Here is a 27,088-nt window from a genome sequence, read left to right on the forward strand (position 1 = left end):
ACGGTAATGTAAAAGTTATAAGAACAATTATATGAAACAAGGATTGGACCCTAGAGCACTTGCTAACTCCTAAATTTCCTTAAAATAAATATGATTTCATCTTCATGACTTCCACGTTCATTTATTAATTCAACAAGATCCCTCAAAATTGAATCCTAAAGTAATTAATCTAAAACATGATTCCTCTATGTTTTATGATTAACACTTTGCATTAAGAGCAATGACTTGAACAAGGTGACTAAGCAAATCAAGTCTATTCCTAGAGCAAGAGATGTTTAGGTGCAAGATTCAGTTCGGGTTTTCAAAAACGTTTTCCAACCGGATTCAAAAACCAAAAATCATACAACGGGTGATCAAGCCGATATAAGCATTAAGAGAAGAATCAAACACAAGTAATGAAAATGAAATGCATATATATATTTAAGAAGAAGAAGAGTTAGTAGTTATATCTAGACCAATACTCAAAGATTTAGCCCCTCATGGCCATTTACAAGATCAAAGGAGTGGAAGAAGAAATTACAAAGGAAGAGATGAAGAAAAGGAGTTGATCCTCGTTCCCAAGTGATCCAGCCTCCAAATCTTCGTTCCCACTCTGTTCTTTCTTCTTCCTGTGCTCCCAGCTCTTTTTTTTCTCTTTGTTTTCGTCTCTGTTCCCCCTTTTCTCTCTCCCCTGCCCTTTTATAATTGCTAGAATTAAAACAGAGTAGGCAGGAAAGAGAAGAATCCGCTCAGCGCCTTGAAACGGCTGAGCGGTTTGAAGAATTCTTCACCATGAAGTAATCTGAATGGCTGAGCCATTCAAATCCGCTGAGCGCCTGAGAGATTCTTCATTGTTAAGCAAGCACAAGGGGCTGGGCGCTTCATATCCGCTCAACGCCTAGGAGGCAGAGAGCACTCCTTCTTCCAGGGCCAAATCCGCTCAGCGCCTTATAGTGGCTGAGCGCCTCTCTTTTGCTGCATTTGTTGAGCTCTCTGGCTTGAAGGCGCTCAGCCGTTTGCCTCCAGATTTCAAAACCTACAAAATAACACAAAATTTGATCAAAAGATTCATCGCTTCGTGTACTAACATAAATCAAAAGTCCCTCTTTGATTCTAAGTATTTATAAACCAAAATTATATCAATATGTACAAAATTTGTGCTAGATAAGTGTCTCAAATTCATATTTAATCAGATTAGTTAGACACTTATCAGGCAATATGGGTTGAAAGGGTAGGAGAAGAGGACAGGTTGGAGGACTTGAATGTGGAACCCAAGGATATAATGTTAACTTCCATCCCACCTAGGAAAGGAAACACTATAGATACTGAATTGTTTGAACTCATAAAAGAGGAAGGAGCAAGGCGTACTTGGTAGCTGCTCTACTACTAAAGGAGAATAAAGGAGAAGTTGGGTGAGCTCTCATATTGACTTGAAGGTGGATGAAGTAGGTAATTCCATGTGAGGGTTACAAGATCTTATTTATAAGCACAAGGGCCCTGAGAAATGAAGCATCACAACCACTTTGAATCGTTAGATCTCTATAAGATTGACATATCAAAAGAGGGTGACTTTTCGCATTCTTATGCCACTTCACAACTAGGTTTCTAAAAGATTCCAAAATAAATGTCATATAATCTAAAAACCACATTGATGTTACATAGAACCTAAACATTTCCAAAATTTGAAGAGAAACAATCTTTTCTTGCCAAAGATAACAATGCAAATGAAGTGAACTCTTCTCTCTAAAATCGAAGACTTGGGAAACTTATGTATCAAGTAGGTCTTAGACAATCCTACCAAAGACATCTTGATTCCAACCAAGGATAAGTATCAAGAGAAGAAAGTTGGGAACATGAAACATACATCAGGATGATATCTAGCATGCTGAGAAGTGTCATTAACCAACTGAATTATCATTGATATGTTGAGACCCATTGCTCCATGACTAATATGGTAAAGTAATGTCTTGTCATTACATGATAATTAAAGGTTTTAAATATTCTTTAATGTTTTCACTATAAGATAACAAATCCTCTACTATTTATGTTCTTACATTTCACTTTTTAGAACACATAATCAATTTGAGAAATTACTTATAAACTCTGAGTACTTAATAACTTAATCATTGGAATCTCTTTTACAAATACATCCACCACTTTTAAAAATCAATTAATTCTAAAGACATAGGATAAAGTCAAGTATTTATTGCCAATAAATATAAATATTATTATCATACTTTTTTTTTAAAGATGATAATATAATAATAATATTTCATTTTAACTAATTAAGCAAATATAAAATCATTATATTGTCATTTAATTTATTTTATTTTATCATTTTCTTCTTTGCCACCAATCATAGTGTAAACGAACTTTTCGTTTTATACAGCAAGGTGATACATTATAACTAGATTTTAATTAGGACGGTCCAATTCATCAAATATTTAATTTATAGAAGCTATCAACGACTTTACGCCACGAAATCAATGGAGCCACTTTTGACTACAACTAAGAGTAACTAATTAAGCAATACTATAATAGACCAAAGGTTCTCATCATCCATCAATGTCAATTTGCTGAATTCCATAACTTTGTAATGAATCCGTTATGTCCAGCTTGTGTGATACGTGTCTGACTCAGAGAACATGGCGGCAGTTAGGAGAAGTGTGACAGTCATGGCTGTCAAAATAGAGGTTGGTTTTTGAAAAATACTATCATAATCATAATTTGCTTCACTCTCACTTGAAGTTCGTTGGCCACGCGGTTTAGTTTATGCTTATGTCAACTTAATTATTTTTTGAAAATATTTAATAATTATTTACATTTTTTTTACTAAATTAAATATTTCATATCACGTTAGATTTTAACGTCAAAAGGTAATAATAATCTCCTAAAAGGACATAGACATTTGTAATTCTTCCAATGTAAAATATTCATATATAATGTGATAATGATATAATATGATAATGTTTTAATGTTATATGCATAAAAAATTATTATTATTATTATTATTATTATTATATTATTATACATTCAAATGATTGATTAAAAAAAATTTTCTTTTAAAAATGAGGTGGTGAGATGAGTCAGGTTAATCTAGGTTTTATGAATTATAAATTAATTTTTAAAATTTATTACTAAAATAGAATTGTTCTGAAATAATTTTTTGCTTTGAAGTGGTTAATAAAAGTGTTCTTACTCAATTCAATAACATATTTAAATTTTGTTTTTTTTTTTTATTTTAAATTTTTGTCTAAAAAGTTGTTGCAACATGTCACACAAGCCAATGTAAAAGTTGTTATAATTGTAGCGACAATATTATTATTGTTTTATGTGGTCAAAATTTTAGATATGGGTTAAGTGACACATTGTAATTTAGAGTTATCAAAACAAGTTATAACTTTTAAACCAATACGTGGTTTGAGTTAGGTTGAGCTAAATTTTTTTACAAATTTCAATATTGCTGGTAATTCAACTTAGTCCATTAAGAACTTGACTAACTTGGATTGAACCTGTAATGAGTCGAACTAGCTCAAGAATCCACTCTCACAAAAAAAATATATATAAAAACCTACAATCCATTTATGCAAAAAAAAATAATTAAGAACCCATAGCCCACTCATAAAAAAAAAATTCATGTCTCACTTATTCATTTAGTCAAATATCACACAGGAAGGATTATTACTATGTTAGAGACTTATTTTTGTGGGAGAAAAAGAAAAAGAAATTATAGAAAAAGAGATTATGTGCCTGGACATTAGAAAAAAAATTTGTTTTTTTTTTTTAAATAGATTTGGCTAGGCAGATATTTAAAAAATAATTTTTAAAAAATAGATATTTGAAAAAATATGGTTGTATATTAGAAAAAAGATTTTTAATTTTTTTTTTAAATTAAGTGAGATAACTTGTTTAACCCATCAACACATAATGGATTGGGACACTCAATTTTTGTTAGCTCACTAAAAGGTGAGCTAAGTTAGGTTAGTCCACTTATTAATTAACTCGTGAGTTGGATTGGGTCATACCAAATAATTTATTTTGATAATTTTATTATAATCTAATAAAATATTTTTTAAAAGGTGTCATCATAATTTATAGCGATATCTCTTAATTTTTTAAAATATTTTCTAATGGTGTTGTTGCGACTTATAATTACACTTTTTTTATTAATTTTTTTAATAGTGTAACCGTAGCAACTTCTTTTTTTTTTTTTTTTTTTTTTTTTTTTTTTTTTTTTTAAATAGGTGTAGTCATGGACTACTATAACACCCTCTTATTTTATTTTTTTAATATTCTTATCGTGGAATGCAAAATATTGAAATTGATTATTAATGTAAACATATTACAGGAGAATTTGTACGTAAATTTTAATTAAAATACTATACGTAAATATAATGCATGCATGAGAATGTAATTGACTTATTTTAAAAATTGTAATGGAGGAGACATATTTTTGTATTTTTTGCTTCAAAAGAAGAGCATGAGAGTGAGAATATGTGTGGTCATGTAAAATAAATAAAACAAAAAAGAGAATGTAATTGTAGTTTAAAAAAACACAATAAAAAGTAAATAAAAAAAAGTGTCATTATGGACTACAACAAAATTATATTTAAAAAAAAAGTATAACTATAATCCACAATATTATTTAAAATAAGTTAAAAAATATCGTTATAATCCACAATAATACTATTTAAAAAATAAAAAAGCGGTATTATTATAGATTACAACAATGATACTTTTAAAAAGAATAAAAATATATTTTAATAGGTTACAACAATTTTCATGTCAATAACATGTGATATGTTATATATAGTTCTTACGCAATAAAATAAAATAAATAAATATGTAACAAGAATATTATTGGGTTGACTAGCACCATCCTATTGATCATCCCAAAATAAAAAATTGTTTTAAAGCAACTTCACTTTATTAATAAATTTTAAAAATAATTTTACAATAGTTAAAAAGTCGTCAACTTGTTAATTAGATTATTTTTTTTCTTATTGTTGTTATATTTCATTCTTACTCTCCATTTGTTTGTTTGTTATTTTATTTTATTTTATTTTTTATTATTTCTATTTACATTTACATTTACTTTCTTTATTATATATATATATATATATATATTTATATCCTTTTCCTTTTCTCTCTTTTTATTTATTATTATTTAAGTTGATTAATGAACTAACCTACTAGATCACTAAATTGAATGAATTTACATTTTGAACCCTCTTTAAAATTGATTAAAATGAAGGGAAAAATTTATGTATAATTTTTTAGGTGTGATTGATGTTATTCTTCAATTAGAATTGGAATTTTACTTCGATATTATGCAAGTGCATTTAATACAAGTTTCATTAATATATATTTATGTATATTATTGAGGTAAAACTTCAACTCTAAATGGAGAATAATTATAATTGCACCTAATGAATTATATCTAAGTTTTGTTCAAGAATCCCTTTCCATTTTTTCTCTCTCGATGGATTGGTAAGAAGAAAAAACAAGCAATTTTTATAGTAAATTCATTTAGCATGTGGTTCATTGATGAATTGTGAAAATATAATGTTAATTTAACATGTTTTATCCATAAAATATTGATGTTTAAACCGTTAAATATATAAATACATAAATTAAGGGTTGAGATTAGATACATATACTTTCAATACATTTTTCAAAATATGAGAATTATATTATATGTAAAAATAAAATATCTATTTTGTCCTATCATACGAAATAGGAATCAATGACCAAAATTGTAGCTTTGAATTGTGGTGATGTTGTTCACGACACAACCATTCAACTCCTTCATATTTGTGAGTTGCAACAAAAGGAATGACAGCCACATTGTAATGGACAAAAATGGTGGTCAGAGTGCTCCATCTCTATACCCCCGACTCAGCCAAGCATCACAACCGTTATTCCACACATTAAAAGTTATTAATTATTTAACTAATTATAAAAGATATTACCCACAACACACTCCTATATTCACTTCCTCACGTAAATCATTTGGTGAATTTTTCCACCCTAACAATCATCGAAAAAGCAAATAAACCCGCTTTATTGAGACGAATTCTAATGTACACAAGTGTTACATGTTTTGTAGTATCAAATTTAATAGTGTACCCTTTTGTAGAATTTTCCTTTCTTTCCTTCAAGATTTCCTTTAGCCCCTCAATCCTCTGTTCTAATCCTACAAGTGTGAATAACTCTTCTTTAATTATTTAATATCTAGTTAATGTGAGGCTTCAAGACTTAAATTTTGTATATAGATAAATGATGAATGATTCATTTAAAGCGAGTAAATTTAAGTCTAACTTAACTCTACAAAATTGACTTATAAGGTGAGAATTGATTTCTACTTATATATTATTTAATTGTTTAATCTTTAGTCAATATGAGACTTAGATTTTTTTGGATAAATAATACCACTAAGTCGGTCACCGATAAGGGTCGCAGTGAGTAGAAGGCACCTTTTTGCAAGCATTGAAAGCCCAATGGAGTTCATAAAAGCCACACTGAAGCAACCTATATATGCCTCGTCGCAACACACGAAATATGCGACGCATTGTGCAAGTTCGCAAACCAAAACCATTCGTTCACTTTGGTTCTCAGATTAAACATATTTCGCAGTTAGTTCCATCTTAATTATTGTGCAAACTTAATTGTGAAGTTTACTCTCTGACATGCTTCGACATTACAACCACAACAACGACCAAAGACACGTTTGGTTGTCGATGTGCATGCCACTATTTTCATAGCAAATAAAGTAAAAGGAAAACGAATAAAAATGTAAGTCTCAATCAGTTGTTTTTGCACCCCCACGTTTTAGATAGATGCTTTACCATAGTCTTTTGCTTAACATCCTTTTTTATTTATTTATTTATTAATCTTGTTTTCATATTTCCATTTGCTCTTCACGGTTACGGGATGTGGACACATAAGTAAAAAGGGTAAAATAAATAATAAAAAAATTACGATCGATGCAATGCTAAATTGGATAAAACATTATAATCTAACGACATATATTAGTTGACCACGATAAACTATCTTTGACATTCAACTACCTTAGACTTTATCATTTATTAATACCTTTATATTAGTATATATAACTTAATTAGTTGGATCTAGTCCAACTTCTTCTTTTTTAAGAAAATAGAAAAAATTATAAAAATAGTGACAATAAAAATTAAACTTAAGCCTCATATTTCAACTACTCTAATTTCTTCTCTCAATTATTACGCTAATCCTAATGTTTGATCTAGTTCAATATAATATAAGAGTATGGTATAAGGTCAATCTAAATATACCAACCAAGATCAACCCCTGATGAAGATGCAACGAGTAAGAGAGATAGATTGTTGAAAATTTTGGTTTTCTTGTAGGACTAAACAAAGAACTAAAATGTTAGGGTAATTATGTGTTGTTTTCTTCTCTTTTCATTCATGAATTTGTAAAACAAATATTATTCCGGTTAATGTAAACAACGCAGAGATTTTGTAAAGTAATTAATTGCACTTTTAAATTAATTATATGATTACTTAAACTTACACATTGAACATGTACCCCGCCCAAAAATTGAAGAGTTAATTAATAAAGAGAATTAATTAAACTTGATATTAACGAATTTACAACAATTCATACTCCGTTTGAATCAACTCAATTAAACTCCAAAATACAATACATGCAATATAATTAACGAATAAATTAAGCGGAATTAACTATAAATTAACTGTATTCTGTATCTAATGCTGTTCAATTATTGTTCATATAAACCAAGGTTACAGATAGCACTGACTATTTCGGCAATGCATATTATTAATATTTTATTTACATGCATGCACCTGCTGGAAGAAAATCCCACTGTCAAAAAGAGAATTTATTAATGAGTCATGAAACTTTTCTGATGTGGCTAGAACCGGAACATGGATCTTTGCCCCACGAAGCTGCCATTTATATCAAATAATAGCTTTTAACCTAAAGTTGGAGACATTGTACTATTTTCTTTTAATTTATTGGTAAATGACATTGTCAATAGATACGGTATTTTTAAAAGCAATTATAAAATTATCAAAAATAAAATCCTAACTGTGTTGTCTCTGAATATTATTCTCGTAATAAATATGTGAGTATTTCTTAATAAAAAATTTAATTATGACTAGTGAAAAGGAGATGTGTTTTTAAAATAAACATAAAATAAAAAGATTAAAAAAAAAAAAAGATTGGATCCACTTGAAAAGAGAGGGATTTAATTAGAGTGCTAGAAATATAGATATTGAGCTAAGTTTTTAAAATAATAAAAATCAAATATAAATTCTTTTATGTTAATAAATATTCATTAAAAAAGTTATACACATTAAACATTATTTACCACTTGAATCATTAGAAACGGTGGAATCATAAAAATCAAAGTAATATATATATACAAGGTTCTTTGTTCAAATTTTAATGATGTTATTGTAACCCTTATGAATAACAAAAAATACTATTTAACACTTAAAAAGAGAAGAAAAAAAATATAAATATGACATATAATATTTTTTGATAACATATTATTGAAATGAAATACTCATTACTTCATCTATAACTAATAAGGAAACATGACAAATACTTACAATGAAGTCTAACTTTCTCTCAACCACATTCTTTTTATCTATAAGACTTAAAACTAAAAATTTACTTAAAGAATTCAATGTCAGTACTATTGAATCCAACTGTCTTGTTAATAAAATATGACGAATAGGATAAATAAAATAAAAAATATTATCAGAATATTCGGTACATAGTAGTATACAATCTATCATCACTCAATATACAATTATATTCCACTTGCAATGATATTTATATGTTATTTTGGCAAAGTAGGACATTATAGCCTAAGGTTAGGCGGTTTGAGCATGAGAATACTTCCTGGGTGCTGGGCAAGGCTGAAAGGTGCATAACATATAAAGACAACATTAATTGTCTTATTATCTTAATTTAGCATATTTAACTAGTCCTGTCGAACTTAAAAAGTGTTTATTAGTGGGTATCCCTTTGAGAACACCATAATATAGGGGAAACCACACAAGATTATGTTAGGTTGGATAAACCATTATATACTAAATCTGATTATAATATGAGGATGAAAAGGAGCAGAAACATGCAAAGCCTCCATTAGGAATTAAATGAAACAAAAATAAATAAAATTAAATGATGATTGAACCAACGGGAAGGGTAGAAGGTGGAGTGGCTTTTGTGAGAATAAAGTCATCAAAATTGGAGCATAATGTGCATGACGTGACTCTACCAAGGGTGCATCATAATCTGTCGTTTGAGGGAAGCTATAGGGTCGAATTGTTTTGAAATGAGTTTTTGTCTGTATCTACTATATGTAATGTGCATATGCTTTCATGGATTAATGCTTTAATTCCATATTCTACATAATTAAGTTGATTTTTTTTTTCAATAATGAGTTTATACATGTTTTTTTTTCCCAATAAAAAGAGAGAATAAATAAAATAGAACAGAGTCAAATGTGAGATAAAATAGAAGATATGATAACTGAGATAAAGGAAAATATTGTATCATAAAAAATCAAGTCTTAATTATTAAATATTTTTTTACAAACACTATGATAAAATAAATTAAACTTTTTTCCTGTCAATGAGATGAATTAAACTTATTTTATAAGTTGAAATTAATTTATGCTTTTTAATTTAGAAATCTTCTTATCAGTGGCTTATCTAAAAGTTTATTAATAATCTCTTAAACCATTATTTGCAAAGAAAAAATATAAATGAATTAAGTGCAAGTGTAATGTCTAATCATTATTTTGTTGTTATGCTTGTGGTTGGTTTGAGTTAGATTTAGCTTTTTCTTTTTTAATACGACAAGAATTTAAAAATTGGATAAAATTGAGTTTATGCAATTTTTTTTTTGTCAAAGTATATCCAACTAATCCAATCATGAACTAGTTAAGTTGAATTGAGTCTATTGGGTGTAAAAACTATTTAAAAATGTTTTAATTTTTCTAAAACTCAATTTTTTTTGTACTTACTCAAAAACATTATGAAAGTAAACGACTAGAGAAATATATGCGGACAATCTAAATTTTTATTTCAAATTCAAGTAAGGCATAAATATCACAATAAACTAAAAAGAATAAAATTAGAAATAACCAATTTAAGTATCTTGCTAGTTGATAGATCTTAACGAGTTTGAGAATTAATCTATACAAAAAAAAAAAAAAATAGTATGGAGGCTAAACATAGATTCAAAGACATCTTAAACATGATAAATGGTGGGTCGATGTGGATAAATGGTGGATCGACGTGGATTTTAAGTTTTTTTTAATACACCTTTTTGTGTTTAATACTATAATTTTGGTATGTGGATAAATGGTGTGTGACTTTTTTAAATGATCTATGATATGTGAGTTTTTTTTAATAATCTAGGATAACTCTGATATCATCTCGAAATAGTGGATTTGAGCGTAACTCAACCTTACAAAATCGACTTATAAGCCAATAATTACTTTCTATACTTATATATATTATTTAATTGCTTAATTTCTAATTGATATAAGACTTGAGTTTTTTTTCAATAAAAATTAATTATATTATTATTTTATATATATATATATATATATATATATATATATATATATTTTAATAATATGTCATGTATACGGATTAATATCATGAGATCAAAATTCAAAATCTATTATCCAATCTCTACATGAATAAATTTTAATGTTTTGATGGTTTGAGTTGAATTTGATCAAAATACTTAAAAAAAAGGAAAAATATTCGACTGAAAATAATTGAAATACTCCTATCATTTTTGTTAGTTTAATTCCTTACTGTTATTATTAATGAAGAGATGAAAAATAAAAGAGTCGAGTATTGGACATTAAAAGAAAATAAAAACCTGAGGATAAAATTCGGGTGCACACAAATTATTATTTTTATTTCAATAATAAGAGGAACAAGATTATAATTTATATTCCTATGCACATTACTGAAACTTCATTACTAAACCTACTATGCATTGGATTTTTTTTTTTGTATAAATAGAAAAAAATTATAAGAACGAGACAAAATTTAAATTTAACACATTATTTATACTACTGCTACAGTGCTATCTCTCTTATTATTGGATCGACATGACACGCATTGGATTTGAATAACTATGAAGGTGTTGATAAGGTAACATTAACAGGTTGAGATAGTGGAAAATAATTGAAGTCGGTTAATCATGTTTTACAGTAACCTTGAAGAATGTTGAGTATTGCTCTTTCCTAACAAGTGATTATCACTTGAAAGAGACCAAACCAGATTTGCAAATCTGAAATCTCAAGTGTATTCAAGACTCAGAAATTTCATTTGCTTGCCAATCCAATCTTATTCACGCTTCTGCCACCAATTTATGAATACGACAAAATATAATTACTGTGTTACTTATGTACTATTTTGAAATTATACATTAATATTATATATATATATATATATATATATATATATATATATATATATATAACGACCCGCTAGCCATCGCACAACAAACATCACTACACAGAATAGAGTATTCATATAAAAGAGAATATAGATATATATATATAAGTCTAGCCTGGGGCTCAACCAGTCAATATACAAAACTACCAAAATAGCTACACCAAGTAGCCCATAAACAATAAAATCAGCTCCAACTGCCAACTGTAGTCCTGCTACTACACTCCAATCTATCCCTGCTCTGCTCCCATACATAATATGATCATTGCAGTCCAACCCACATGAAAACAGACAAGGATAAGCTAGTGAAAAGAATCAACATATAATTAAATTAATAACAGCTTCAACTTAACAACACATCATCAATCTCAATAGTTTAAACATACAACACACTGCACACATACAACTTATATCACTCAGCAAAATCAACATCAAATAGCTTATGCGTCATCATGCATTTCAACTCAAAGATCTCTTACAACATGGGTGAGCAATTTAAGTGGCTAGGTCCTACCGAACCGACAACAAAGAACCTTTTTGGTTTGTTAGGTAAACAACAATTTGGATATCAATCCACAACTTCACGATTTCTCAGACTTTGCCACTTAAACAAGGAAGTATGGTACTATGTCAGGATAGAACAATTGGGTTTTAGGCCTACCACGACATTAGCTAGCTTAACTAAGCCACTTATGGAATTAGCCTACCGACTATCCTCCAAATACCACAACCTTCCGATACTCAGTTAGGAACTAAGTTCCCGACTTCGTACTTTACTTGATTGGCTGCTTGTAATCGATATAACTCGACCTGGCCCCTATACCGTGGTCGCTTTGTACACGTGTACCTCGACCTTGCCCACACACGGGACCAACTAAGTACTAGAGGAGAACAGCACAATGACCACTCTAAGGGACAACTTCCCAAGGAGGGTTTTCAACAAATTGGGCTCTGAGAGCACCACAGCTTCCTCAATCCACACAACGGGATGAGCAACTTCGAAAATATCTCCTCTAGTCCTAGTGATCAACAACTCAACATTACAGCTTAAACATCTCATATTCAACAACACAGCTCAACTATTTAAAACAACATATTCAACATTCAGCACAACTTAACATAACGACATTAATAGCTTAGACAGCATACAACACAACTCGGCTTAACAACATTAATCAGCATAAACATCATACAACACAAATCATCTTTAACATCATTAATCAACATAAACAACGTTCAGCATTTTCATAGTTATAGAGAAAGACACATCCGCGCCCGGCGCAATAAGATTTGCGCCCAGCCTGGACCTAACCCGAGAGCTCTAAAGCTCTTACATGCCCGACGCAATACCAATTGCGCCCAGCGCAATAGGAGGCAGAGACTCCCAAGAGTCTCCCAAGCCTGACGTACCAAACTCACGCTCGGCGCAAGTAAGGCAGATACCTCACCAAGGTCTCACGCCCGACGCGCTCATTCTGCGCCTAGCGCCACCCCAGGCAAAGACCCGGTGCCATACCAGTAACTCAACTCCTTGAGTCCCTATCTAATATCACACCCAGAGCGGTTCTCCCATGCCTGGCGTGGGCTATCCAGAAACTTCCATTCTTAAGCTCGCCCGGCGCAACCAGCCTTGCGCCCGACATGCTTGAACAATGGAGTTCTTTGATGGATACACGCCCGGCGCCAAGATCTACGCTCGACGTAATTTCAAACAGCAACCCTCATAACTTCAAAACTTTCACCCAAAACCTGCAAAATCAGCCAGCTCAAACACATGCAATCCATCAAATGAACCACATTTTCAGCATACATCTCAAAAATCAACTCTTTTTCAACATGCAAAAATCAAACACAAAAATCCCCATTTTTTTGCATTTTCCTGAAACCCCAAAAACGAGCAACTCTTCAATCCGACCATCAATCTCCTGAACTCAAGCATCAAATGAGTCTCTAAACTCATTTACAACCAATCCGCAAAAAAAAAAAACTAAGTTCCCTTACCTCGGAGAAGAAGAATTCGAGCTCCTAGGGAAGAGGAAGAGAATGAGAGAAAAGGAGAAAGGAGAAGCCAACTCGAAGCACTCAGCTAGCCTCTACTCAACACCTTTTGAGACCAAGGAAAAAGAAGAGAGTGAGAAGAGAATGAGAGTGAAGGAAGATAAGGGGAAAAAAGTGTTGAGAGGAAGGGGGGAAGAAGGAGCGGGTCTCACAACCTCCCCAACAACATAAATTTTCGTCCCTGAAAATAGACTTACTTGGGAATAAGGAAGGATATTACTCTCTACACTGCTGGTCAACTTCCCAAGTAGCCTCACCAGTAGCTGCATCCCACAAAACTTTCACCAAGCTAATAGACTTGCCTCTCAACTCCTTTAACTTGTAATCAACCACAACTATAGGCGACTTCTCATAAGTCAGGTTCTCCTTCACCCGAACTTCATCCAACTCAACTACATGACTGGGGTCATGGACATACTTCCTCGGTTGGGATACATAAAACACATCGTGTAGATTGGAGAGAAACGGTGGCAAAGCCAACCGATATGCGATCGGACCCACACGATGGATGATCTGATAGGGACCGACAAATCTAGGTGTTAACTTCTTAGCCCTCAGCGCCCTTCCCACACACCAGAGGTTGGGGTTACCTTTAGAAACACATGTTCCCCTTCAACAAACTCCAAAGGCTTTCGCCTTTTATCAGCATATGACTTCTGTCTACTCTGAGCAGTCTTTATTCTCTCCTGAATCAACTTTACTTTCTCAGTAGTCTGTAGGATCAACTTTAGCCCCACCACCACTGATTCACCATCCTGGTACCAACACAGAGGAGTCCTACACCTCTTACCATATAGCGCTTTAAACGACACCATCCTAATACTAGCATGAAAGCTATTGTTATACATGAATTCCACCAATGGTAGGACTTCCTCCCAACTCCCCAAGTGGTCTAACACACAAGCCCTCAATAAATCCTCCAAGGACTGAATCGTCCTCTCTGACTGACCATCCGTCTGTGGATGATAAGCAAAACTCAACCTCAACTTCGTGCCTAAGGCTTGATGTAAACTCTGCCAAAATTTGGAAGTGAACCTCGGATCTCTATCTGAAATAATACTGGAAGGCACCCAGTGCAGCCATACTATTTCCCTCATATACAACTGCGTCAAGTTCTCCAAGGACCACTTGATATTGACAGGCAAGAAATGTGCACACTTGGTCAACCTATCAACAATCACCCAAATAACATCACTATTCCTAGCCGACCTAGGTAATCCTATAATGAAATCCGTAGTGATACTATCCCACTTCCATTCTAGAATCTCCATCATCTGTAATAACCCACTTGGCTTCTGATGCTCCACCTTTGCCTTCTGACAAGTCAGACAGGCCGCCACATATTCAGCAATGTCTCTCTTCATACCAGACCACCAAAAAGTCTTCTTGAGGTCTTGGTACATCTTAGTCATACCAGGATGTATGCTAAGTATACTCTTGTAGCCTTCCTCTAGAACTGCTTTCTTCAACTCAGAATCATGAGGTAGGCAAATTCTGCCCTTAAACCTCAAAATTCTGTCTCTGCCCAACTCAAAACCAACTTCCTTCTCAGTACCCAACAACCCAAGAATCTCCACTAACTCTGAATCCTGCAACTGTTTCAACCCAACTTGCCTCAAGAACTCACTAGTTATGGTAGTCATTCCACAACTAATGTGCTCATGAGCCAACTCCACACAGAGATTCAAATCCCTGAATTCCTCCACCAGCTCCAACTCTTTCACCATTAAACCCGACATGTGGATGGATTTCCTACTAAGAGCATCCGCCACTACATTGGCCTTCCTAGGGTGATACATCAGCTGAAAATCATAGTCCTTTAGAAATTCCATCCACCGTCTCTGCCTCATGTTCAGCTCCTTCTGATCAAACAAGTACTTCAGACTCTTGTGTCAATGAAGACGTTGAACCTGGCACCATAAAGATAATGCCTCCATATCTTCAAGGAAAAAATAACTGCTGCCAACTCCAAGTCATGAGTAGGATAATTCCTCTCATGGTTCTTTAATTGGCTTGAAGCATATGCCACCACCCTCCTGTTCTGCATCAACACACACCCCAATCCCTGGTGAGAAGCATCACAATACACATCAAAAGGCTCACCAGAATCAAGCAACACCAATACAGGAGGAGTAGTCAACCTCTTCTTTAATTCTTCAAAACTCCGCTCACATGCATCTGTCCAAATGAAAGGCTGATCCTTTCTAGTCAACTGGGTTAGAGGCATTACTATTTTGGAAAATCCCTCAATGAACCTCCTATAGTAACCCGCTAAACCCACAAAGCTCTGAATGTCCGTGATAGTTCTTGGACGCTCCCACTGCAACACTGACTCCACCTTAGTCAGATCAACTACAATCCCCTCTACTGAAATAACATGGCCCAAGAACTTCACCTCTTCCAACCAAAACTCACACTTCGACAACTTGGCGTACAACTGTTTCCCCTTCAAAATTTCTAACACCAACCTTAAGTGCTCTCTATGTTCCTCCGGGGTTCTTGAATAAATAAGGATGTCATCAATGAATACCACCACAAATTTATCCAAGAAAGAATGAAATATTATGTTCATGTAATCCATGAACACTGTTGGGGCATTGGTCACACCAAACGACATCACAACATACTCATAGTGACCATACCTAGTCCTGAAAGCAATATTAGGTATGTCACCCTCCTTCACCCTAATTTGGTGATATCCTGATCTTAAGTCAATCTTTGAAAACACCGATGCTCCCTTCTGTTAGAAACGAATGGCACAATCCAAGAGGGGGGGGGGAGTGAATTGAATTCTATGACCCTTTAAAAATTATCAGAGTATTTAGGATCTTTATTTCACTTAAACTTTTCTAAGACTGAATTTTTCAAATGAAGCTCTCTTAAAGACTTGTTATGAAAGTATGAATGCAATATGCTTTCTTGATTACAAAATTGTGAGGTTCAAATATAATGTTCTAATTCAGATTTAAACCAACAATTTTCACATACACATGTTAATCAAGAATTATCTTCTTTAATGTTCAATCAAGCAATTACTCAAAGTAAAAGATAAGGTAGAAGAAGATTGCACAAGTCTTTTATACTGGTTCAGCTACTCCACATGTGACCTACATCCAGTCCTTAATCAACACCTGATTAAGATTTGTTCCACTATCTTAAGCAAGAAGGTTTACAAGCACACACACATGCATATACTTCAACACAAAAGATAACCACTTTCTTGACTCCAAGAAAGCACCCTTTGTAGAACCCACTACAAGAAACCTTACCACTTGAGAAACCCTTCTCAAGATTTTTACAAAGATTCACAAAGAATAAAGGAACGAATTCACCTGGAATTCTTGAAGCAAATCTTAATCTTCCCCTTTCAAGATATGATGATGATGATGATCTCACAAAGTTTTTCACAAACGTTTTTACTCTTGGATTTCACAAAGAAAACTCTCCAAGATGTCACAGAGACTCCACAAAAACGTTTTTCACAATTTGATTATCAGTTCTAACTCTTGTCTGAATTTTCTCAAAGTTCAAACTATTTATAAAAGTTTCAGACGCAGATAATCGATTATTTTAAAGAATAATCGATTATTTTGTTCTTCAGATTTTCTGGAAATCAACCAAGAACAATATAATCGATTATTTTGCTGGATAATCGATTATTCCAGAGAGTTGTTTCTGGGATAATCGATTATTTTGGCAAATAATCGATTATTGCAGCAAGGCATCCCATTTTGCCTGTTGCTGGAATAATCGATTATATTTAACAATAATCGATTATTTTGAGTTAGTTTTTAAAACTTCGTTTTTAAGTCTCAAAATAACTTTCCAACCTTTTCACTCATCATCATATACTCTCTACTCAGCTTTAGATATAGATTTGCTTATGCACAAAGCATACTAAGCACAAACAATATAAAAACTCATTCAAAACACCTTAATTTCTAAACTCTATTACATTTCTCCATTACATAGCATTTTCTTGACTTTTCTTTGACTTTGTTTTTGTGCTTCCAAGTTGTAAGTTGTTGTTGTACACTTATGTTGTGATCATCAAAACTCCTTTAGGTTTCAAGCTCTCCTAAGCTCAACACCTTCAATTGATCCATTAAGTCATCTATCCGGGGAAGTGGATATTTGTTCTTAATGGTCAATTTGTTCAACTGCCGGTAATCAACACACAGTCGACTACCTCCATCCTTATTCTTCACCAATAACACAGGAGCTCTCCATGGAGATGCACTCGGCCTCACCAACTGCTTCTCTAGCAACTCTTCCAACTGTCTTTTCAACTCAACCAACTCTGCTGGGGCCATCCTATAGGGAGCAACCAACACTGGCCCCGCACCAGGAACCAAGTCAGTACTGAACTCCATCTCTCTATTAGGAGGTAACCCAGGCACCTCGTCCAGAAACACCTCTGTAAAGTCCTTCACAACTTCTATATCAGCAATAACCCTCTCGGTCTCTACACTCATGGCAGCAAGCAGAATACAACATTCTGCTCCATCTCTCATCAACGTTTGAGCTTGGCTAGCTGAAATCAATAGCTCGTCCTCCACTAAGGAAAAATCAACTTCTTATTAGCACAATCTATAAGGATGTGATTGGCAGACAACCAATCCATCCCTAAAATTATGTCAATATCTACTAAAGGCAAACAGATCAAGTTTACCTTATACTTCTTCTCACCCACCACTATAGGACAACTAACACACAGCTCAGAAGCAACAACAGAAGCAGAAACAGGCGTCGACACAAGCAGTTTCAACCCCAAATCACATACCGGCAAACCCAACAATTCAGCACATGCATATGAAATAAAAGAATGGGAGGCTCCCGAATCAAACAAAATCATCACATCCATACCAGCAGCTTTGCCCTTCCCCTTCACTAGATCAGATGAAGTGGAAGCTTCAACCCCGGTCAAGGCGAACACCCTCCCAGCTGTAGTAGGTCTATCACCTCTCGGAGCACCCCTATTCTGTCTATTTCTGGCAAGACAGTTAGTTGACTTGTGACCCATCTGGCCACACCTGAAACACCAGCTCTCAATATGATGACAATCTCGAACAAAGTAGGGTCCACCACATTTATAGCATATGAGGGTGGCACCTCCACTCTGATTCCCACCTCTAGCTGTGTCAGTAAGTTGCCTTGTGACATGACCCCCTTGCTGTGTTTGGGGCCTATCATAAGGTTTCCTCTAACCTCCACCCTTCTTGGACCCAGCTGGTCTCTCAGCATTCTTCACTACCCGGTTGCCACCTTCCAACTACTCAACAATTTTTTCCTTTTCAACTAAGGCCAGAAACTCAGTGATGGCCATAGGCACCACCACCCTCTTCAACTCCTGCTTCAAACCTTTAGCAAATTTTTTGCACTTCCAAGCTTCAAAAATAGCTTGCGAATAGAAACGAGCCAAGTGCTTGAATCTCATTGCATAATAAGACACCGTCAACCCACCCTGGTGCAACCTCATAAACTCCGCCTCCTTGGCATGTCTCACACTCTCTAGGAAGTACTTCTCGAGAAACACCCTCTTGAAGCACTCCCAGTCAACCACCACTCCTATAGCAACCAACATCTGATGAGTGCCCCTCCACCAATGCTCAGCTTCCCCCACCAGCATATAAATGGCCAACCTTCTCTCTTGTGAATAACCCAACACTGTAAAAATTTTCTCCATCTCACAGATCAGTGGTTAGCTACCTCTAAGTCTACATCACCCTTGAATTGTGGAGGATAACACTTGCAAAACTCAGCTAAATCCTGGCTCTCTTGTGACCCAACTGGCCTTGCTGCACCAGCTGCAGCTCTATCAGCATCCATCCTAGCAAAGTAGGCATTTTGTTGTTGCATAGCCATAGCCATCATCCCCATGACAAGGGCTATCTGCTCATTGGTTCTAGTCATCGTCTACAAAAGTAACAACTCTTTCAACATTGTCGTAACCGGGATCACGACGGGATGACGCTAACATTTTTATATTCAATGGAGCCGCCACCAATATTTTATTTCAAGGGAAAAACATTGGAAAACCCTTTAAAAGATAATCTTTAAAATTAAAGTTGGGTTCGGGAGTCGATTACGTGTAGGGAAGGTATTAACACCCTACAACGCCCGTAAAAACAGTACCTTTAATTAACTGCACAAAATTATATAAATTTATAAACATTTATTTTATTCCTCAAAAAGGTGTATACATATATATATATATATATATATATATATATATATCTTTTTTTTTAATATGAGAGATGTTTCTTTTGTATATTTTTTTAATAAAAAAATAACATCATAAGGATTTAGGTTAGCAAATGGCTAATCAATAAACCCTCCCAACAACATGAAAGATAGAACTGCTATTCAATCAAATGCTATTGATCTTTATTTGTTGATAATAAAAGATTTACATGATATTAAAGGGTAGAAATGCTACTCAATTAATATCATTAATCATAAAAATAATGTATACGTAAAGCAAAATTATGTTTATATTTTTATATTTTTATCTAAAGAAATAGATTTTGCATAAAGATTCAAGTTAGCAAATGGCTAATCAATAAATCCCTCCAATAACGTTAAAAATAGAAGTGTTACTTAATTAACGTTATTGTTTGCAACATATCTTTATTTTATTTAAAAGAACAAATTTGTTAAGGAGAGTTTAAGCTAGCAAATGACTAGTCATTAAACTCCTAGGACCTAATAATGTTAAAGATAAAAATGTTATTCACTTAACATTATTATTGGTCGTATATTAAATATTTTTATAAATAATAATCTTAAAGACAAAAAATCATATTCACTATGTACAAACAATAAACAAAAATAAATAAATAAATAAACAAAAAATAAATGAAAAATAAAATAAACAAATAAATAAAAGAAAGAAGAAAAAAAAGTTAAGAAAAGAACGATACCAAATGAGATGAATCTTCGAATATGATGATCAAGAAGGTGCTTTTTGGCTACCTTTTACACTACAGAGGTGTCTCACAGATCTCAAGAAATACAAAAGAGAGGGAGGAGAGAGAGAGAAAAAAATTCGAGCTCTAAAGAGTATTGGACGAAATTTTTCTGGGCGTCTGAAAACTGTACCCCAGACGTCTATTTATAGGCGTCAGACCTGACCCAGAACGGCCCGTTCCAAAATCGGAACGGCTCGTTCTGGATCATATCGTTACAAGCAAAATGTGACTCTGGAACGGCCCGTTCTAAATTCAGAACGACCCGTTCTAAACGTGCAACGAGCCGTTCTGAAATTTGGAACGGCCCGTTTCACGTAAGGAATTTTGGATCCTTTCAGTCACTTAGAACGGCCCGTTCCAATATTGGAACGACCCGTTCTAAACTAATAACTGCCCGTTCCCATCTTGGAACGACCGTTCCAAATTAGGGTTGTTGTATTTTTTTTCTAACGTGGAACGACCTGTGAATTAATTTTATCCAGCTACTCAAGGCATAGCTCCTAATGTTGATGGAATAAGTTCTTGGAAGATTCAATGCTTTTGCTTCAACAGTCTGATGCTAGAATATTGTGTTGGGATCATTAAGTGCTAGTGTTGGATCAACCGAATGTTAATGTTGAATGCTTGTGCTGGAGGGGTTGAATGCTTGTAATGGAAGGGTTGAATGCTTGTGCTTGATCAACCGAATGCCAATGTTGAAGTGGTTGAATGCTTGTGCTTGATCAACCGAATATTTGTGCTTGATGGGATGGTCAAATGCTTGTGCTGGATCGACTGAATGCTTATGCTGAAATAGTTGAATGCTTGTGCTTGATGAACCGAATGTTTGTGCTTGATGGAGTGGTCGAATGCTTGTGTTGGATCGACTGAATGTTGGTGTGAATTCAATCAAATGCTGGTGCTGGATTGATTGAATGTTGATGGACTGAATGCTAATGCTGGAGTGGTCGAATGCTTGTGCTGTATCGATCGATTGTTGGTGCCAATTCAATCGAATGTTGGTGCTGGATTGATTGGATGTTGATATTGGATCGACCAAATGCTTGTGCTGGATTGGTCGATGGGTCGCGCCAGGTAAATACTGGGCTTATACAAAGAAAATTTTAACTTGTGCCAGGTAAGTACTGGACTTATACAAAAGAAATTGTAACTTGTGCCAGGTAAGTACTGGACTTATACAAAAGAAAATGTAACTTGTGCCAGGTAGATACTGGGCTTAATAAGAAAAATATAACTGGTTCTAGGCAAATACTGGACTTTAAAAAGAAAAATCTAATTGGTGCCAGGCAGATACTGGGCTTTAAAAAGAAAAATGTAACTGGTGCCAGGCTGATACTGGGCTTTAAAAAGAAAAATGTAACTGGTGCCAGGCAGATACTGGGCTTAAAAAGAAAGATATAACTGGTGCCAGGCAGATACTGGGCTTTAAAAAGAAAGATATAACTGGTGCCAGGCAGATACTGGGCTTTAAAAGAAAGATATAACTGGTGCCAGGTAGATACTGGGCTTATAAAGAAAAATATAACTGGTGCCATGCAGATACTGGGCTTTAAAAAGAAAGATATAACCGGTGCCAGGCAGATACTGGGCTTAAACAAAAGAAAATGTAACTTGTGCCAGGTAAGTACTGGGCTTATACAAAAGAAAAATGTAACTTGTGCCAGGTAAGTACTGGGCTTATACAAAAGAAAAATGTAACTTGTGCCAGGTAAGTACTGGACTTAAATAGAAAGTCATATATGAAGTAAGTGCTTAGCCTAAAAACTCTACGTCATAAGTTCTAGGAAGCAAGAGATGCAAATGAAATGTGATGTGATGCAAAAAGCATGTTATGAGACACATCTTTCAAGACTTAAACTTTTGTTTATTTTTGTTTTTGTTTTTGTTTTTGCTTTATTTTTCAGAAATTCCTCATCGTGACACACAGTCAAGGATCATGGATGAGTGAGGTCTTTGGATACTTTCGTCTTGAATGATAGTTGGCTACTTCCTGTGGGTTACCCTTAAGCTGTTCTAAACACTTATGAGTTGAAACAACATTATCCTGTTGGTTGCGCTTTGTAACATTTATCAAGAAATTATCAAGCATACTGTGGCTTTTAAAACTCATAAAAATAATTTGTAATGCCTTGAATTTTCCTTTTTTAGATGTAACATGCATTTCCTTTCAGTATATTATCATAAAATGCAAAAAGAATTGGCAACAAAGAGGTAGGATAATCTTATTTAAGAGAGTAAGAATGTGTTTATAAAGGAAGTCATTGTATGACAAGAATGGAAAATAAGTACAATGGTAGCAATAGGAGGTAACTGTTATGTGAGTGACATTTTCCAGATGAACAATGCTAGTACTACACTTCAATAACCTTGATTGCTCGCTAATAAACTTGAGAGGATAATTCAACGTATTTGCCCCAGTTTGTTTTGCTCTACCGTGTTTGGTCCCAATTGATACCTTGAAATTTGGCATGATACTTATCTGCTAGATTTCTTTTTTGAGTTTTCAACCTAGCATGTCGCTTTCAATTTGCTTAGATCGCCTTTTCAGGTTTTCAATCTAACCAGCTCTTTTTTTGTGTTTTTTTTTTACCCTAATTTTTGCCTAGATCGCCCTTTCGGGTTTTCAATCTAGCGAGCTTCCCCTTTTTTTTTGTTGACCCTAATTTTTGCCTAGATTGCTCTTTCAAGTTTTCAATCTAGCGGCTCGCTTTCAATTTGCTTAGATCGCCCTTTCGGGTTCTCAATCTAGCGAGCATTTTTTTTTGTATAAATGGCCATGAAAAATTGCATTCAACCTTTTCTCCTCAATGAGATTTAATTTGATCCAAACTGGTTTGGACACGTTCTGCTTCTCCTAATTTGGCTTCTATTAATACTTTCAAAGATGGAATTTCAACATCAATTGGAAGGACTGCTTCCATTCCATAAGCTAAGGAAAATGGGGTTGCCCTAGTTGATGATCCTCTTGATATTCCTGTTTGCTGCTCATGTAAAACAAATGGAAGCATCTCATCCCAATCTTTGTATGTCACCACCATTTTCTGGATGATCCTCTTGATGTTCTTGTTTGCTACTTCAACTGCCCCGTTCATCTTTGGGCAATATGGGAAAGAGTTATGATGCTGAATTTTGAAGTCAACACATAAATCTGTCATCATCTTGTTGTTCAAGTTGGTTACATTGTCAATAATGATTCTGTTTGGCACACCATAACGACAAATTAATTTCTTTTTGATAACTTTGCAACCACATTTTGAGTGACATGGGCATATGAAGCGGCTTTAACCAACCCATTTGGTGAAATAGTCGATTGCAACCAAAATGAAGCGATGTCCATTTGACGCTTTCGGCTCAATAGGGCCAATAACATCCATTCCCCACATTGAAAATGGCCAAGGTGGTGACAAAACATTAAGAAAAGCATTGATGTTATCAACATATATTTAGTATTTAAAGCAATCGTTTTCCATTTCCTCACAAGTCTGATTAACTGCACAATCAAAATTATTTGATGCAACACTAGCATTATCACTTTCAAGCACATTTTTTTCGCATCCTTTAAAGTTAGGATAAGATTGAGATTAAGGAGAAAGGAAGAGGTAAGAGATGAAAGAAGAATGAATGCATTTTATTTAATATTTAAAAAGAAATACATGAGCCCTTATTTAAAGAAATAAATCTTAAAGCCTTGGGCAGAGCAATAAGACTGACATTACAAGAAAATTAATTAAAATTTGAATTAAAAACCAACAGGCAGCTTGACAATCTCCTAATTGTTAAGTTCCACGTTCAATGGACAAGCGTGAACCAGACTAGCATGTTCATTCTCGCAAGAGTCTTGCTCAACAACAGCTATTGAGTTTGGAAACTCAAACCCATCACACCAAAAGCTTTCTCACAGATCACTGAGAGGGACCCCATCTACTCTTCACAACAGAATTAATTGTCGGCCCTCCATGACTTGGTAGAGGGTTGTTCTCAATGTTAGGATTATCCTCTTTAAAGTTTAACCACCCAGCCTTAATCAAACCTTGTATCTTGATTTTTAGTGCTCTACAATTTTCAAGGGAGTGACCAATAGCTCCCGAATGATAATCACATTTTGCATTAATGTCGTATCCCCTAGGATATGGTGGTTCTACGGGCTTCATCAGGTAAGGTACTACTAGTGAATTTTGTAGTAGGAGAGACAACAACTCAGTATAGGACATAGGGATAGGGTCAAACTCAAATGGTTTCTAATCTTGGGTATTTTGTGACCTCATATGGCTAGAGTTTTGGTTCCATGGCTGGGTAAATTGAGGTGGTCGTGCGATAGGTGTTGCGGGTGAAACTTGTAGAGCTTGATGTATAGGTTGATGAGGATATGGTGAGATGGCAGTGCTATTTGGGTAGGCCATGTGAGGGGTATAAAAATAAGGAGGTTGGTAGAGAACTTGATGTTTATAAGAGGCAACATTCATGGGTGAAACCTCAGGTTGGGTAGGTTGCGACTGTGTAGGCGGCTGATTCACCAATGGTTGGTGTTTATCCGGAGGGTCCATGATTGTTGGAGGTGTGTAGTTGGGCGGAAGGCCATATGGTGGCCATTGGACCTTTGGAGGATCAACTTGTTGGCCGGGTCTATTAAGATGTAGAGCTTGTGGTTGTGATGAGATTGGGGTAAAACCAGGTAGATACGTAGGAGAAGTTGACGATTCTCCTCTGATTAATTGAGGGGTCCCTTCTACATTTTCCACTTGTATAGACTGTAACATCTTTAGAATCTGGCTCATTTGTTCTTTCAGTTGATTGATATCATTTCTCATTTCTTCGTTGCGTTCCTCTATCTCATCCATGATCTTGGCCTGAGAGCGTGTTCTATAACGATGTCGAGGAAACACTTTGTTTTTTTTTGCTTTATTGCTTTCAAAATACAAAGTAAATTTTTATGAGTATAAAAGAAAAAAGAAGACACAAATTATTATTATTATTATTATTATTATTATTTATTATTATTTATTTAATTTTTTTTGAAAATATTGGTTTTGTATTCAAATTAAAGAGTGATTCCCCATATCTTAACGCTAGAGGCAAAATCTCTTAGGTTATACAACGGTTGACACTTATTTCAAGGGAGCATCCACTCCTCAATGGATAAGGTCATCTTACTAGCAATGCAGCAGTACGAACCACATTTTCAAACAAGGATCAATCATTTCAAGTTCAAAATGTGATTAACAATCACTCAAGGAAGAATTCTCTCCTCAATAAATGATGTCTAAAACAAGTTATCAAGTCAAATGTGCTATTATTTTAGCAGATCTTACCTACCCTTTGGAGATCATTTTTTTAGCACATTTATCCTAATACTCTTGCTTAACACTGATGTATTGCTCGTATGATTTTGAATCCCCTCCATATTGAATACTATCAATTATTTTAAGGTTTAAAAGAAAAGAAAAAAAATGAGATGAAGACTTAATTAAATGAAAAGAAGAAAAAAAAATGAGACAAAGACTTAATTAAAATGTGACTTACTATGCCCCTAATATGCATGTATGCATGACTTTTTATCATCTATCCTTTATTTATTAAAAAATTTATTTTAGGCAAGAAAAACAACCTAAAAAATTGATATTGGATATAAATTTATGATGCATGAATGTATAACATTTTTTTTTGTTAGTATGAACATATATCAAAAGAGGGATAGAGAGTAGTGCGATGTGACCTATTACGGTAAACCTAGGGAAGGAAAATTTCTAAGGTTAACACCCTACTTTGGAAGGTCATTAAGTCCACCTATTAGTGCATGGTTTTGTGGGTGGATCTAAAAACTTCTCAAGATTTATTGGTCCCCAGGTTGCCCTTATCATATAAATAAGGACCTAGCGCATGAACCAATCACAAGTAGGGAACATACCCTCTCAATATGATTAACCCATGCTACTAGTAACAACCTGAGTAGTGACTCAACAACGGTCAGGTGAGCATCAAGCCCCTCAATAACAGTCATCAAGCCACTTTCTCTTCTATGCTCGCATAGGCTCGGGTATAGAGCCCAAAGTGTGTGAGGTACAAGTGTTAGTGGGTGTAGAGATGCAAATAAAATAAATAAAACTCTAATTTAAACTTAAATTCAAACAACACATGCGTAGCAAACAAAAATAACAAAACAAATAAATAAATAAAAAATAAAATAAAAGGAAAGGGAAAAAAAATTTAACATTTATAAAGTCATAATTTTGCGCAATTAATTTAATAAGGCCTGACTCTCAAACATCCCCAGTGGAGTCGCCATCTGTCGTAACCGGGATCACGACGGGATGACGCTAACATTTTTATATTCAATGGAGCCGCCACCAATATTTTATTTCAAGGGAAAAACATTGGAAAACCCTTTAAAAGATAATCTTTAAAATTAAAGTTGGGTTCGAGAGTCGATTACGTGTAGGGAAGGTATTAACACCCTACAACGCCCGTAAAAACAGTACCTTTAATTAATTGCACAAAATTATATAAATTTATAAACATTTATTTTATTCCTAAAAAAGGTGTATACATATATATATATCTTTTTTTTTTAATATGAGAGATGTTTAT

General features: G+C 34.0%; 2 protein-coding genes across 2 annotated transcripts; both read right to left on the reverse strand.

The window, feature by feature from the left end:
- Positions 1 to 13,748: 13,748 nt before the first annotated feature.
- LOC145954861 (uncharacterized) lies at positions 13,749 to 14,380 on the reverse strand. Its single transcript, XM_083069548.1, has 2 exons — positions 14,197 to 14,380; positions 13,749 to 14,122 (listed from the first exon to the last, which is right to left on the reverse strand). Exons 1-2 carry the CDS (start codon positions 14,378 to 14,380, stop codon positions 13,749 to 13,751), a joined length of 558 nt encoding a protein of 185 aa, XP_082925674.1.
- A 1,031-nt stretch (positions 14,381 to 15,411) lies between these two features.
- LOC145954862 (uncharacterized) lies at positions 15,412 to 19,218 on the reverse strand. Its single transcript, XM_083069549.1, has 5 exons — positions 18,809 to 19,218; positions 18,192 to 18,565; positions 17,722 to 18,090; positions 15,658 to 16,118; positions 15,412 to 15,597 (listed from the first exon to the last, which is right to left on the reverse strand). Exons 1-5 carry the CDS (start codon positions 19,216 to 19,218, stop codon positions 15,412 to 15,414), a joined length of 1,800 nt encoding a protein of 599 aa, XP_082925675.1.
- Between the last annotated feature and the right edge of the window lie 7,870 nt (positions 19,219 to 27,088).

This window comes from Cajanus cajan, chromosome 2 (genome assembly GCF_000230855.2).
Source record: "Cajanus cajan strain Asha chromosome 2, NIPB_CcT2T_4, whole genome shotgun sequence".
NCBI lineage: Eukaryota > Viridiplantae > Streptophyta > Magnoliopsida > Fabales > Fabaceae > Cajanus > Cajanus cajan.

Bases quoted from the DNA above. Each gene is read 5' to 3' on its own strand.
- LOC145954861 (XM_083069548.1), bottom strand. From the start codon at position 14,380: ATGTATAACAATAGCTTTCATGCTAGTATTAGGATGGTGTCGTTTAAA. The intron at 14,123-14,196 runs GTAGACAGAAGT...GTGTTTCTAAAG, and splicing joins GAGAATAAAGACTGCTCAGA to GTAACCCCAACCTCTGGTGT.
- LOC145954862 (XM_083069549.1), bottom strand. From the start codon at position 19,218: ATGGAGAAAATTTTTACAGTGTTGGGTTATTCACAAGAGAGAAGGTTG. The intron at 18,091-18,191 runs GTTTGCCTTTAG...ATTTTTCCTTAG, and splicing joins GTATAAGGTAAACTTGATCT to TGGAGGACGAGCTATTGATT. The intron at 16,119-17,721 runs GTAGTCGACTGT...ATGCCCCAACAG, and splicing joins GGTGAAGAATAAGGATGGAG to TGTTCATGGATTACATGAAC.